General features: G+C 42.0%; 1 protein-coding gene across 1 annotated transcript in view; it reads left to right on the top strand.

Annotated features, from left to right (window-relative positions):
• The first annotated feature begins 6,135 nt into the window (after positions 1–6,135).
• Positions 6,136–14,993, top strand: part of LOC129712363 (layilin-like) — a 28,973-nt gene continuing 20,115 nt past the window's right edge. Inside the window, exon 1 of the mRNA XM_055660721.1 lies at positions 6,136–12,254. Within this exon, the coding sequence (XP_055516696.1) occupies positions 12,182–12,254 (73 nt within the window). The 5' untranslated portion in view covers positions 6,136–12,181. The remainder of the gene's footprint in view (positions 12,255–14,993) is intronic.

The raw sequence follows: 14,993 nt of genomic DNA, 5'->3' as shown, positions 1-14,993 counted from the left end.
ATGTCTGAATAAATTATATGATTTATTGAAGCCTACTGCTTCAATAAATCAGAGGTAGGTCAACACGGCCTACAAATCAGATCAGATTGTGCAATCTTCACGTGCAAATTTAATATAAATATGGTTTCCCACGGTGAGATTATCAACAGCTTGAGTCATGTCATCACGGGTCTTGCATTCTGCATTTCCTTCATTCAAATTTGGGCATATTTTATGATCATTGATGATCACTCACAAGAACATTAGGAGTGCAAGTCTCAGCAAGGAGTCTGAGGCCCTGCACTATGATATGGATGTATTTTACGAAAGAACATTAGGTGTGGGGATTGGTTATTAACCCTTTGAGCCTGGTCCACCATTGAACAAATTCATGGCTGAGATTCTACTTTTCCATCACTACCCCCATACCTTTTGATACGCTTAATGTCCAGAGGTCTTATCAATCTCTTATGAATGAACACAACGACTGGCAGAATCTGCGTGGTACTGACTCACTTTTCAGTGGTCAGCATGTGGTATCTATGTCAGTGATGGTCACTTCAGTGTTTCGTCTTTCTTTGGAAATTATATCTGAGCCACATACTGCAATCACTTGCAATCACAGCACATTTGCATTTATTTCACATCACTATCAATCCTTACTTACATTCCATGGTTTGCCATCCAAATCTATCCATTGAACTAATGACACAGCAGTGCCCCTCAAGATGTGAAACCTAGTTTTATGTCTCAAAAGCAGTGTGTAAGAAAGTTATTTTAAAATAAGTGTTTGGTTGGACTTGCTGCAATGTCTGTTTCCTATCAGGATGTAAACTGTCCGATTATGTTTCCAGCTTGGGGTGGAAAATGGTGTGGGATTTTTAACTTCATATGCAGGTCTACTCAGTGAAGCTCTGAGTCATTTTTCAGTACTAATTGATTAATAAGTTTAAGTTTATTGGCCAAGTATGTACACATACAAGGAATTTGCCTTGGTGCTCTGCTCGCAAGTAACAACATGACATACAGTAAACCATTAAGAATAAAACATAAAACATGAAAACATTAAGAATAAAATATTATAGTTTAAACATGTTAATGAAATAATATACCAGAGCAAAATGAATGTGGAACTTTGGAGAAGTGTTTTATTTTAAGAGCTGGTATTGCTTTCCGGAAAGCTACAAGGAAAAATGCAGCTCTCTCAGTACCCGGCTTGAAGACCATATTAATAACCCTAAGGAAAGACCCAGGGATTGATAACTAACAACATTTGAGATTTAACTCCCAAGAGCTTGCAGATCATGAATAATCAGAGCAAGGATAATGTAACTGAATTGCAAAATATTTAAAACATTTGAAATCCTTTAATTGGATTTCAGTTTATAACTGGCATCCAGGTGTGTGGATATGATTCAGTGGTTCATCACCCACTTCTGAGGGGGTAAAGTGGCAGATTTGAGATTGTTTTAGAACTTGGCTCCATAATTTAGGCTCCCCCTCAGTGCTGTACCGTGGGAGTGTTAAAGATGCCAACTTTGAGCTGTCAAATGTCTACCTACTGGATGAAAGCTACTCTGTCCATCAAGTCTGACCATCTGACCACTCTGACCATCTGTCCATTTTGTGATTGTGGAACATACTGGAACATCTTCAATATGCTAGTATTTAAATTCCTGTCGATATCTCTTGATATCCATATTGAGGAGGACCCGACGTGGAGCGTGAACACCACTGCGCTGCTGAAAAAGGTCCAGCAGAGACTGCACTTCCTGAGGGTGCTCAGGAAGAATGACATCACTCAGAGACTGCTGCTGTCCTTTTATCGGTGCTCCATTGAGAGCATACTAACATACTGTGTATGCGTGTGGTACACCAGCTGCACAGCGGCTCAGAGGAAAGCGCTCCAGAGGGCCATTGACAACGCCCAGAGGATTGTCGGCTGCCCTCTCCTTACCTTGGAGGACTTACACAGTTCCCGCTGCACCAAAAAATCCCAGAGTATCATAAAGGACATTTCCCACCCCGGACACTCCCTGTTTGAACTGTTGCCGTCAGGCAGATGGTACAGATCTACAAGGACAAGGACGAACAGACTAAAAAACAGTTTTTACCCCACTGCTATAAAAGCACTAAATGTAGCCGCCAAGGAACGCAGGGGCGAGACATACTAAGGGACTGTGGTACACTGTGAAATCGACAGAAGGATGGAGGGTTGGGTGTTTATGCGTGCTATTTTCGTGATATTTATTTAGTTGTTTATCTTTTAATATTTTACCTTGTATGTATCGTTAGCTTTTAGAAATGTTTGAATGGTGCACTGACTGGCTGACATTTTTAAATTTCGTTGTACATGGTTCATGTTACAATGACAATAAAGAAACTATTCTATAAGTACCTTTATCAGAGTCGGAATTCATTTCTCAACCAACACCGATATTAAAATCAATTGCTGTTCAGTTATCACCCTGCTGTAAGTGGGACAATCCCATGTTCAAATTGACAGCCATGTTCACCTACTTAACAGCATCTTTTGTCCTTGAAAGCAGCTCACTGTGTTGCTTTGGGATGTTTCTGAAAGATGTCAATAGAGCTGTATAAACATTTTTTTCCTTTCTGATTTGCCCTCAAATAACCTTAAGTTTCCCAGGACATCCATTCAGTAAGTTTCTTGTCGTTGATAGTACTGCAGCCTATGTTGGTTCTACAAAACAGATGTTCTCAAGTGGGATACATTAGTCATACAAAATCTAAGCCATAATTACAAATATAATTACCTTAATTTACAGCTGGGAACAAAAACCTTTTGGAAAGCCTGCCAATCATGAAATGCACTGGTGCAAGTACCTTTGTGTTCAATCTCGTGATTACCCTGTATATAATATGGACCTGGTTATCAATCTGTAACACTTTTGAGTTATTGGCTGTAATCAGTCGTCATGTGTAAAACATGCATTTAGTTATCAGCTGAAAAAATGCATCTGACGATAGATTATATTATTTGGATATTATTTATCTGTATATAGTATGCATCTAGCTATCAGTTGTCCTATATGTAATATATATCTAGTTATTGGTTATCTTGGGTATAAGCAGAAGAGATAGATTGTTATCTTGAACATAATGCTCCCATTTCTGAGCATGGTTTGTTGCAGAGACCTTCAATGGGATGTCCCCAAATGTACAGTGTAAGTTCCTGGGGAACAGTATCCAACTGGGAAAGAAGGACACTTTTTATGAGCTCCCTTCTTTTGGAAAGAATTTGGAATTACTATGTGGGGAAAGGAATCAGTAAACAAAAATATGTTGTGCGTACTATTGAGAGCAAGTTTTAAACAGAGAGATCACAGTTGGTAGCAGATTCTGCCTGAGAGGTGCACTTGCCTACCACTTGCTGAAATGAAATGTTGCATCTTCCTACTCTGGTAGCATTGCCAATCAAAGTGGAAACTAATGGTAGCATTTGGAGAGGATCCATAAATATCTGGGCTGCTTGGCATGTTAGTAAGATTTTTTTCCATTCTCTGGGGACGCTGCTATAAAGCACAGAGCTTATGCAAGCATATTAAGCTCCAGTTGCATCGTAATAATTATATATTACACTCATTCCATCAATGAAGTACAACAGTTTAATTAGATTTATGCACAGTGTTCCCAAGAGGAACATTCTAAAACATCACTCAGAAACATAAATATATAAACAAGTACACAAATGTGAAATACCCACTGGACCCATTTATAGTATTTAACAGGAGAGTTTAAAGCAAAGTTTGCAAGCCATTTTGGAAATAACAAATATCCAAGAGGATCACTCAAAAATATCCAAGAGTCACTAGCTTAATATGGCACAGAGGAAGACCATTTGGCCCATGACAGCACTCAATTGAGAAATCCCATTAGTCCCACTGCCCATCTTATTTTCAGGGATAATTTCAGACTGCCCACCTGAAATTATTCTCTCTCAAATGCCCTTTGATTCTTTGGTCACATATCCATACCTAAGGGGCAACTAATACATCTTTTGGACACAGGAAATAACTCAACTGGTATCCATAGTTTGCTGGATAACATGAAATCCTATGCAAACAACAATGAGGTAGAGCTCGGAGCAAAATTCCTGGATCTTAAATGCAGAAGCATCTTTTTCTGCTCTGCTGTGTCACGGTTATTTGCGGACTGATCTATAACATAGAAATAGTCACACACAGAATAATTAAAAGCCATAACTGTGTCACAATAGACTGACTGATAACCACGAGAGAGCAAAATGGACTGAAGAATCCATACCCAGTGAAGTTGCATATAGAATAATCACAAGAGAGTGGGTCACTCATACAGAAAATTATAGTCATATGTTGAATAGCCTATAACCAGGAAAGAGCTATATACAGAACTAATAACCAGGGATGGTTTTGGAGGCAGGGATCACACAATGTGATCATGTATTGAGTAACCTTAACTGAGAGATACACTGTAGATAGTGATCGTCAGAATCACTAAGCGGTTAATTAATAGTCGGGTGAGTGCCACTGACACTAAATAGTCAACCAGTGTGATAATGCATGACAGTTTAAATTGCACTAGACAGTGCATAATCTAATCCTGGATAAGGAGAAATGGAAGAACAAGAATACAGAAGAGGAACGAATAGACTATATGAGCTCTCCATCTGCTTTGTTATTCAATAAGAGCATAAAAGATCCTTTGACACACCCTCTTTCCTTCTTTATCTTGACATCTTGTTGGTTCAAAGATTGATACAAAAAGCTGGAGTAACTTAGCGGGTCAGGCTCATAGAGTCCAAAAAAACAATGTGCTTGAACACAGCAGACCAGGCAGCACCTGTAGAGGGAAAGATCCCAAAGTCTGAAGAAGGATCCCAACCTGAAGCATTGTTGCCCATTTCTCGCCACATTTCCCCGCCAAACTTGCTGAGTTCAGCCAGCACATTGTTTTTTGCTCAAGATTCCAGTATCTATGATCGCTTGTGTATGTAATGATCGAGCCCAAGATCTGCATGTTTAGTTTATAGATACAATGTGGAAACAGGTCCTTCAGCCCATCGAGTCCGCACCGACCAGCGATCACCCATACACCCACACACTTCTATCATACACACTAGGGCAATTTACAGAGGCCATCTTTCGAATGGGGAGGAAACCAGAGTATCCGGAGAAAACCCATGTGGTCGCAGGGAAAACATAAACTTCACACAGACAGTATCCATAGTCAGGATTGAACCCGGATCTCTGGTGCTGTAAGACCGCAACTGTACTGCTGTGCCCCGTTGCATGCTATCAAAGTTCATAGAGTACATGGTAAATGATCCACATGGATTGAAATTAACAATTGAAGAAGATGATAGATGGAAAGTGTTCTGCCCAACATTAAATAATCAATACTCCCCCATCAAGATTTTATCCCTCCCCCCTCTCCAGCATTCTCCTCCCTACTACAATCAGTGTGAAGAAGAGTCCCAACCCAAAACATCACCTATCTATGCCCTCCAGATATGATGCTTGACCTGCTGAGTTACTCCAGCACTTTGTGTTCTGAGGCTGTTCCCTTTTCAGTGACGTGAGAAAGATGGAGAAGGATGTCAGCGAGCACAGAGCAGGACAATGCACCATCCCTCAGACTGGCAGTAAAAGCATTACCATTGCTTGTGACGTGAAGCAATGTGGGTAGATAACAAATAAAAGAGATTCATTATCTTCAGGGATACTTGGACAAATTGCATTGATCGAATGAGATACAGCAGACAGATTTTAACGTGGATAAACATTAGCTCATGCTTAAAGGGATGTATTACTTCCTGGCTTCGGGACTATGAACATGTTTAAAATGAGATTCATATAGGTAAAGAAAGGAATATATTATATTTATTTTGAACTTTTACATCTTCGGCATACTCTAATGTGCTTCAAAGCCAATTTTCAAAATTTAATTAATTTGAGCATATATATTGATTTGTAGGCGAGCACAGTGGCCAACTTTGTGGACAGCAAGGCCCCACAAGTAAGTGTAAGATTACAGAATGAAACAATTGTTACAGCACAAATTGACATCATTCAGCCTATTGAATTTATTATGTGTCAGATGAAGTTTAATGTGGATGTTTTTATAGGAAAAATGAGAAAAAGCAATATAGAATAATGTATACTCTTCTCAACAGCGGCGCTGTTGAATGGCTGCGGCTCGCCTGCAGTCCGTCTGTTTTTACTTTTTTGTTGTTTTTTTGTCCTGTTTAGTTACATTTTTGGTTATTAGGTTGTGTTATGTGTGTGTGTGTGTGGGGGGGCTGAAACATGGTTTTCTGTCTCTCCCTTCGGGGGAATGCGACTCTTTCTGTTATATGCCCCCTTCTTTGCCTCCGTCTGTGCTGAGACCTAATGGCGGAGCTGGCGGAGCTGGTGGCCTCCAACCTGCGACCGACCTCGAGGCTCCGGAGGCAGAGCCAGCCAGGACTCACCAATGCGAGGCTGGCCGTCTTCGAACTGTGGCGGCGTTCGGGCGCTCCAGTGGCAGCGGCACGACTCGGGGCTGGGACGGCGCTCCAGTGAGGGCGGCCTGGCGCGGGGCTGAGACGGTGCTCCGGTAGCTGAGGCGGCGTTCTGGCGGCGGCGACGCTGAATCCGGGGCTCGGCCGCGGGCCAGTGGACGACATCGTCGGGAGCTCGCGGGTCACAGGCTGGTGCCTGTTTTCCGGAGCTCCCGTGGCGACAGCTGCATCCGCTGGACTGGAGGGCGGCAGCTTCGACCATCCCGGGCCGCGGAGCTTGAACCGGCCCGTTCGCGGAGCTCAGTGAGCCGAGGGACTGACTTACCATCGCCCGGTGGGGTATCGCCTCAGCGCAGAGGGAGAAGAGGAGGGAAGAGACAATAACCCTAAGATTTTTGCCTCCATCACAGTGAGGAGGTGCCTGGTGAACTCACTGTGGTGGATGTTAATTTGTGTTTATTGTGTGTTTTGTTGTTTATTATTATATGTATGGCTGCAGGCAACGACATTTCGTTCAGACCGAAAGGTCTGAATGACAAATAAAGGATCTAAGTCTAAGTCTAAAAAGGGTGTAGATGTAGAGGGAAATGGGGCATGTCAGTAGTGGTTGAGCTGAGAAAATAAAATACTGAGTATAAAATCAAGGATGTCCTGGTGAACGTTTAGTAAATATGGATGCTGGAATATGGTGTTCAAGTTTGATCACCTCTTTAAGAGGATGTGAAGATATTACAGAGGCCCAGAAAAGATTTACGAGAATGAATGCCAGGATTAGGACTACACTTAGGAGAATGGATTGAGATACTGGGGCTGTTTTCATTGGAGAAGGTGGAGCGGAGATTTGATAGAAGCATAGAAGATAGGGCTACATTGTGGCACAGTGATGGAGTTGCTGAATTATGGCGCCAGAGACCTGGGTTCAGAGTTTGTACGTTCTCCCTATGATCAAGTGAGGTTTCACTGGGTGCTCTAGTTTTCTCCCATATTCCAAAGACGTGCAGGTTTATAAGTTAGTTGGCTTCTGTAAATTGCCCCTAGTGTGTAGGATAGAACTAGTGCGTAAGGGTGATCGTTGGTTGGCGGGGACTCGGTGTTTCCATGCCGTGTCCCAAAACTAAACTATACTAAACTAAACATATAAAATGAAGAGGGGTCGGTACAGAGTGGAAAATAGACAGTTGTTCCCTTTGGGTTCAAGACTAGGGGACAGATATATAAAGAGAAAGAAGTGTGACATGAGAAGGTACATTTTCACTCAATGTTTGGTTGGTCTCTGGAATGTGCAGCCTTCAGATATGGTCAAGTAAGGTTCAATTCAAGAGTGATAAATATATATATGGTGAGGAAAATGTTGCAAAGTTCCAAAGATAAGGTTTGAGTGTGGCATTAGTTAGCTCCTCTGGATGAGAACCAGTGCAATCACCATGGGTTGAATGGCCTCCTTCTGTGCAATAACCTTCCTTGATTCTCTTGCCCTTATCCTTTGGATGTCTATCCGATTCCCTATTGAATAGACAAGTAATCTGCTTCAGTGAAGTTGATTGACCACTAAACATTAGTGGGGGAATGGAGTTGCTTTGCAAAATGGCGTTGACTTGATGAGCCAAATGGCTTCCTTCTCTATTGCAAGGAAATATGCAAAATTGGCCAGATGTTGATGTGAATTCCCTTGTTCTTCTTTGAATAGACCCGTGGGGTCATTTGTGAACAGTGACTCTCCAATTTAACAGTAACTGAGGGTACTGTCAACAGTGCAACACCTCCATACCGCAAATATCCTTGAGAGGGGTTTATAAGGCCTGATGACATATCAGGGGTGTGAGTCTTAACCAAGTCCCCTCCAACCTCCAGTTGCATTGTGAAACAGGATAATCCTTTCCCATACACATTTCCTTTAAAGGAGTAACCAACAAAAACTAAGAGGGAATGATCCTCTGACCCCAACCAACAGTAGGAAGACCATATCCTGAAGAGTAATGTACAGGGTACAGAATCATGACAGCAGCTAGTTCAGAGCCATTTCGAAGTATTGTAAAATATTTTAATTAATATTTGTTGAGAAGTGAACAAGGATTACAAAAATGATAACAGAATTACTGGATCATTTCCCCAAAGAAGGCAAAGATAGAAATTCCGTTGCATTTGTATAAATTTGGTGGTAAAATGGGTGGAAAAGCTTTAAGAAAATGAACAGACATGTGGTCTGGGGGGAACGAGATTAATGACTCAAATGGTTTTTTGCGTACTCCACACTTCCTTATTTTGCCTCTGCGTTTTCAAGTTTCGGAGGAAGATTAAGAAACTGGTGAGTCTGGTGAGATTTGACGCATGATTGGTTAGAGTGTTCAGAGGTCAACGCATCCCCAAAATCCACAATGGTTTACGATACTGCCGTGTAAATAAATATGTTGCTTATACATAATGACTTTCGTGATCTCAGGACTCAGCAAAGCTCTTTGAAAGTAACTTTTAAAATTTGTATTCAATGCTGCAGCAGCCGATTTGTACATAGCAGGCTCCCACAAAAAGCAATGCGATCGGATTATGTTTTTGTGATGTTATCGAAGATAAATATTAGTCTGGAAACAAAGAATAAAGATCTTCTTCAAAATGGTGCCATGACAGAAGGCAGTTTCATTTTTCTTGGCACTATGGATATGACTGAACCTCTTGTCTGTGACAGATCTGCTGATTGTTCTATATTTCACTTCCTTCATGGCCGATTCAGGTCCAGGAGTTTGGCAGCAAACAACAGATGCCTTGTTATGTGGATGGCAAGCATTTACATCAGCTCCTGAACATTTCGGTCTTCCTGCAGGAAGAGCTTTGTTTATTTTAGCCTTTGGCCGGAAGGAAATTAAATCCAGAATGCTTTCTAAGTGACGCAATGATAAAAGAGAGGGCAAAAATGACAAATTGTGGAAATAGGTCTGGAATATGCAATTCAGACTACTGTTTATGTTCATGAGGAGGGGAATTGAGAGAATGGGATGATTTGCACAAAGTATCTGTTCGTCCTGTTCCTGTGCATTATGAAGGATCAGAGCATATCTCTCAGAAACAGCCCAGTTATTCAAGATGAAGAGCAAGACTACTGTAGAAGCACATAGCAAATTCCCCAAACACAACAGTTAGGTAAAAGGCCAGCAAAGCTGTTTTGGAATAGACATTGACCAGGGAGATTCCCTGGTTACTGACTGGCAGCCAAATGAAGCCTCAATATAACATGCAACATGAAGGATAAAACCTCTGTCAGCATTAGTGCTTGCTCCACTGTGCTGGGTTGGCAGATGCATGGTATCTCGATGGGAATGACTGATTTAGACATTATTTATCCGTTGAATGACCTCTGGTATCTGTCAACACGACAATGTAGAGTCCAGCAAAAAAAAAACCTGCATCAGATTTATGATCATCATTGTGCTGCTTGCAGAGTTAATATTTGTGGAAAGATTTGTAAAGAGAACTGGGTGTATTGATATGGTAACTATGAGAGAGGTGTGGAAGAAAAGTAGGATCAGGAGGGGAGATGGGTAAAGGGATAAGGAAACAGGGGTGCGGAAATGAGAGATAAGTGTCCAAGGCACTAATCAAAGTCAAGGGACTAAAATATTCTACATTAAAACAAAGGAGAATTTCCTGCAACTCTGCACTGCTCTCAAAGTAAACCTGCAGAGTCTTTCAATATCCATTATATGTTTACATAGAATTGTACTCACATTCCCATAGACCCAACAGTTTAAAAGTTTGTTTCACAGCAGAGTTCTCAGTAGCACAGTGTACAGGTGGCTGCCTCATACCTGCAGTAACCCCAGATTCAATCCTGGCTTTAGACTTTACTTTCGAGATACAGCATGGAAACAGTCCCTTCGGCTCACTGAGTCCACGCCGACCAGCGATCAATCTGTACACTAGCGTTATCCTATACACTAGGGATAAATCACAATTTACATAAGACAATTACAACCTGTACGTCTTTGGAATCTAGGGGGAAACCGGAGCACCCGGGAAAAAACCCACGCGGTCACAGGGAGAACGTAAAACTCCGTACAGACAGCACTAATGGTTGGGTTCGAACCTGGTTCTCTGTCGCTGTAAGGCAGCAACTCTGCCACTGTGCCACTGGGCCGCCCCACTGTGACATCCAGTGTAGTCTGTGTTTGCACACCCTTCCTCTGACCTCTTAGTTTTCTTTGGGTGTTCTGGTGTCCTCCCATATCCCAAAGTCCCGCTGGTTAATTGACCTGTAAATTATCCTCAGTGTTGGTGGCCGTTGGGAGAATCACAGAGGGGTTGATGCGCATATGAGAGAGAATATGTTACAAGGAAATGTGGGCAAATACCATTAATGGGAATATTCAGAGAGCCAACGCTGATTTAATCAACTGAATGGCCTCCTTCCATGTCATAAGGAAATACGAAAATAAGATAAAACTCTCCCTGTTATCATTGAACCATACGGCACAGTGGGATTATTTAGCTCATTAAGCCAACTCTGTGAAAAACTTCAACACACCAGTTCTCTTTCCTTGTAGCCATGCATATTTTAAATATTCACATTTATATGCTCTACTCTTTTGAAAATTACTGTTGAATCTGTTTCCATTGCCCTTTCAGGCAGTGAATTTCAGCTCATAACAACGGTATATAAGACAATTCTCCAGTCTCTTCTCTTTTCCTTCCCAATAATCATAAATCTTTTTACTATTCGATAACTAATCCTCTTGCCAGTGGAAATAAATTTCTCCCTTGGTTTCTCCCAGGCTAAAGAGTAAAATAAACAAAGCTCTTCCTGCAGGAAGACAAATGTTCAGGAGATGAGGTAAAGGGTTGCCATGCATGTAACAAGGTTCTGAACACCTCCAATTTAGTTTATCCCCTCTCCCCTCTTTAAACGAGCAGGCAGAGTGTTGCCATACAGGCTCCCAACAATTTTAAATACTATAATAATTTCTGGGTTCTATACCATATCTATATTTTGTTGCAGTTCCTATTGGTTTAAGGGTCTAGCTACTGAATTTTGCTTTCCTTTAACCATTTTCACAACTGTGAACCTCTATAAATTAATACGATTAATATATTGGGAACAGACTTACATCTTTTGGTGTTATTTTTAAACTGTTCTCTGGTTAATTGGTTTATTGATCAGACTCCCTCTGCTGTTCCTTCTGTAATGGTTAAAAAGTGCTGATCTTTAGGAACAGCTGGCTTCCTGCAGTCCCACTGCACCAGAGACAGAAACAGAGAGAGAAAGAGAGAGGGAGAGAGGGAGAGGGAGAATGAATCACAGAGAGGGGGGAGATAAAGAAACGGATAGAGAGAGGAAAAGATAGATTCAAAAGATAGAAAGTGAAATTGTGGGATACAAGAAGATAAGGAGATAGACAAGCAAGCACCAGAAGGGGGAGGAGATTGAAAGAGAGGGGGTAGACAGGGGGTAAAGGGCTCGAGGAAAGAAAGTGGGAGAGTGGCGTGGAAGCAGACCCTTTAGAAAGGAACAGGGAGAGAAAGAGAGTGTGTGCGGGAGAGAGAGGGGGAGCGAGTCTCACCAAATCTTCCCATCTCCTCACGGCTTCCTGCTCGGATTTGCTGCATTTTTTCCCCGGCGGAGGCGAGATGGAGACTCCGGGTGCACGAAGCTGCCCAAAGTGCTGAGATGCTGCTTTCTCCCGGCGCTTTGCAGGCGATGTTGTGGGGGACATGGAGCCCAAGGCATTACTAACGGTGATGGTACTCAGTCTGCGCTGCAGCATCGCCTTCAAACTCCTGAGCGGTGAGTTCGGGGAAGATGCACAACTCCCGGCACATGTAACGCTGTGTTTCTTTACATCTGAGTTTAAATCCTGGATTCCGAAAAAACTTTTTATTCTGATATTCTGAGAGTTATTGGATCGGAGCTAAGTACATTTTCAGGCCAGAACTTGTCCGAGCTTGCACCCAATTTCCTCTCGGCATCGCCACAACCAATCACTAGATATTTAGCTTTTAAAAAGGAAAGGGAAAGTTCGTATTGTTCGCAAATTAACGTTTTTGGGTAATTAGAATTACCACAATTTAGTTAAAAAAAAGCGAAAGCTATTGAGAACTCCGCGAATTGGTGACAAATTATAATTTTCGCTGTACTACTTCTGAAAACTAAAATGTTTAATGTGATTGAGCATATTGAATTTTCTGGATGGTGGGGGGGGTGGGGGTGACGGGGGTGGTAATTACACAATATAGTGAGTTCAGTTTCTGTAACATAGTCATTCTCCATTCATCTGCCGCCGGTCAGTTGGGAGCGAAAACCAGTCGATATCACTTGGTGTAACAGCAATCCGGTTTAATGCCATGGATGATGGATGATGTCAAGACATGGCGGAGTGAAGGCAGTCTTATTGGATATTGCTATCTATCTCCCCCTCTCTCCCCATCTCTCTCCCCCACTCTCTCTCTCTCTTTACCTCTATCTCTCTCTATCATCCATTCCTATCCCAGCCTTCCTGACAGCTGCCATGAGTGACAGATAAACTATAACACAGCAGAATGTATTTTACTGAGCTTTCCAAAATTAAGAAAGATTTAAACATAGAAAATCAAGAAATAAGAAAGATCTACAGATGCTGGTTTTTACCAAAGGAAGACACAAATGGCTGGATTCACTCAGCGGGTCAGGCAGCATCTCTGGAGAAAATGTATGAAACATTTCTGGTTGGGACACTACTTCAGCCCACTTTTCTTTATAGAAAATAGAGTTGCCAGTGGGATGATATCCATTGAGTACTGCAGTATGGTATGAATTGGAGTACCTGAAAATGTGGCTGTGTTTTTCTCTATTTGGATGCTGCCTGACCCCTTGAGTATTTCCAAACACTTTTTGTTCTCTTACAGATTCATGGTTAATGGCAAAACGACCCAGGATGGCTTGCGGAAAAACTATTTAATGTGTGGTCAGGATTTGGGATATATTGCCAGATAATTTGGAGCACAAAGATTTCATGATAGTCCTGAAAGGAACTGAATAAATGCTTGAGGGAGAAACATTGCAAGTGAAAGAGTGGGTTAGTGAAACGGATTGAATGTAACTTTGAGGAGCTGATAGACCTCCTGTAATATTATTACAATAACAAATGCTGGTGATGCTCAGCAGCCAGGCTGCATCTGTGGGAAAAGAAACATTTCAGGTTGAAGACCCTTGATCAGAACTGGGAAGGAGACAAAACAAGCTTGTTAAACAGCAAGAGGGCGAGGGAAAGGAATGGCTCCAGGGTGGCCATGGGGATAAGATGGAAACAAGGTTATCTGATTAATGAATGAATGGAAACTGTCAGAGAGGCGAACATAGATGGCACAGTGGCCTGGTAGATCTTCTGGGGAGAAAGCAGGAACGGGGTACGGATTTTGGATGATCAGCCATGATCATATTGAATGTCTGTTCTGGCTCAAAGGGCCAAATGGCCTACTCCTGCACCTATTTTCTATGTTTCTACCTCACAGTGCCAGAGACCCTGGTTTAATCCTGACCTCAGGTGCTATCTGTACGGTGATCGCACGTTCCCTGGGTTCTCCCTGGGCTTCTTCAGGTGATCTGGATTTATCCCACATCCTAAGGACATGCAGCTTTGTAGGTTAATTAGCCTCGTTATATTGCCCCTCGTAGTAGGGAGTTGATGAGGAAGTTGGATAACATGGAACTAGTGTGGACAGATGATCGATGGTCAGCATGGACTCGGTGGGCCAAAGGGCCTGTTTCCATGTTGTATCTTTCAATCAATCAATGGATAAACAGGGAGCAAGATACCCCCCAGCAAGAAAGGCTGTGCATGTCCTTCACTCCTAACCCCATTCTTCTGAGTTGTTCCCATAACTCTGCCACAGAAGGTAGTTGAGGCCAGTTCATTGGCTATATTTAAGAGGGAGTTAGATGTGGCCCTTGTGGCTAAAGGGATCAGGCGGTATGGCGAGAAGGCAGGTACAGGATACTGAGTTGGATGATCAGCCATGATCATATTGAATGGCGGTGCAGGCTCGAAGGGCCAAATGGCCTAATCCTGCACCTATTTTCTATGTTTCTATGTTTCTAACCCATGACACCCATACTAATCAAGAATCTATCTATCTCTGCCTTAAAAATATCCATTGATGTCCTCCACAGCCTTCTGTGGCAATGAATTCCAATTCAACTTAGGTGATGTACAATAAACATAATTGATTTTTTTTGGGGGTGGGGGTATATAAGTTAATAAGTAGACACAGGAAATCCAATGGAAGGCATTTGATATGTTTCCACCCTGCAGATTGGTGAAAGTTATTAAGGTTGTTGGGAAATGATGGAAATGAATGATTATGATTATTTTTTAAGCAGTAGAAGACAGAGTGTGGGGATAGTGGGTAACTCCACAATGTGGGAAGAAATAAATCACTCTGCCTCGTTTATGAGGAGGCCTCAATTATTTTATCTATTTTTGATTTGTAATATAGTAAAAAGGCAAATAGTTACATTTATTATAACACAATGATTGGTGGTTGGGCA

The sequence above is a fragment of the Leucoraja erinacea genome, chromosome 32 (assembly GCF_028641065.1).
Source record: "Leucoraja erinacea ecotype New England chromosome 32, Leri_hhj_1, whole genome shotgun sequence".
NCBI lineage: Eukaryota > Metazoa > Chordata > Chondrichthyes > Rajiformes > Rajidae > Leucoraja > Leucoraja erinaceus.
This window is presented reverse-complemented; position numbering and strand designations above follow the sequence as displayed.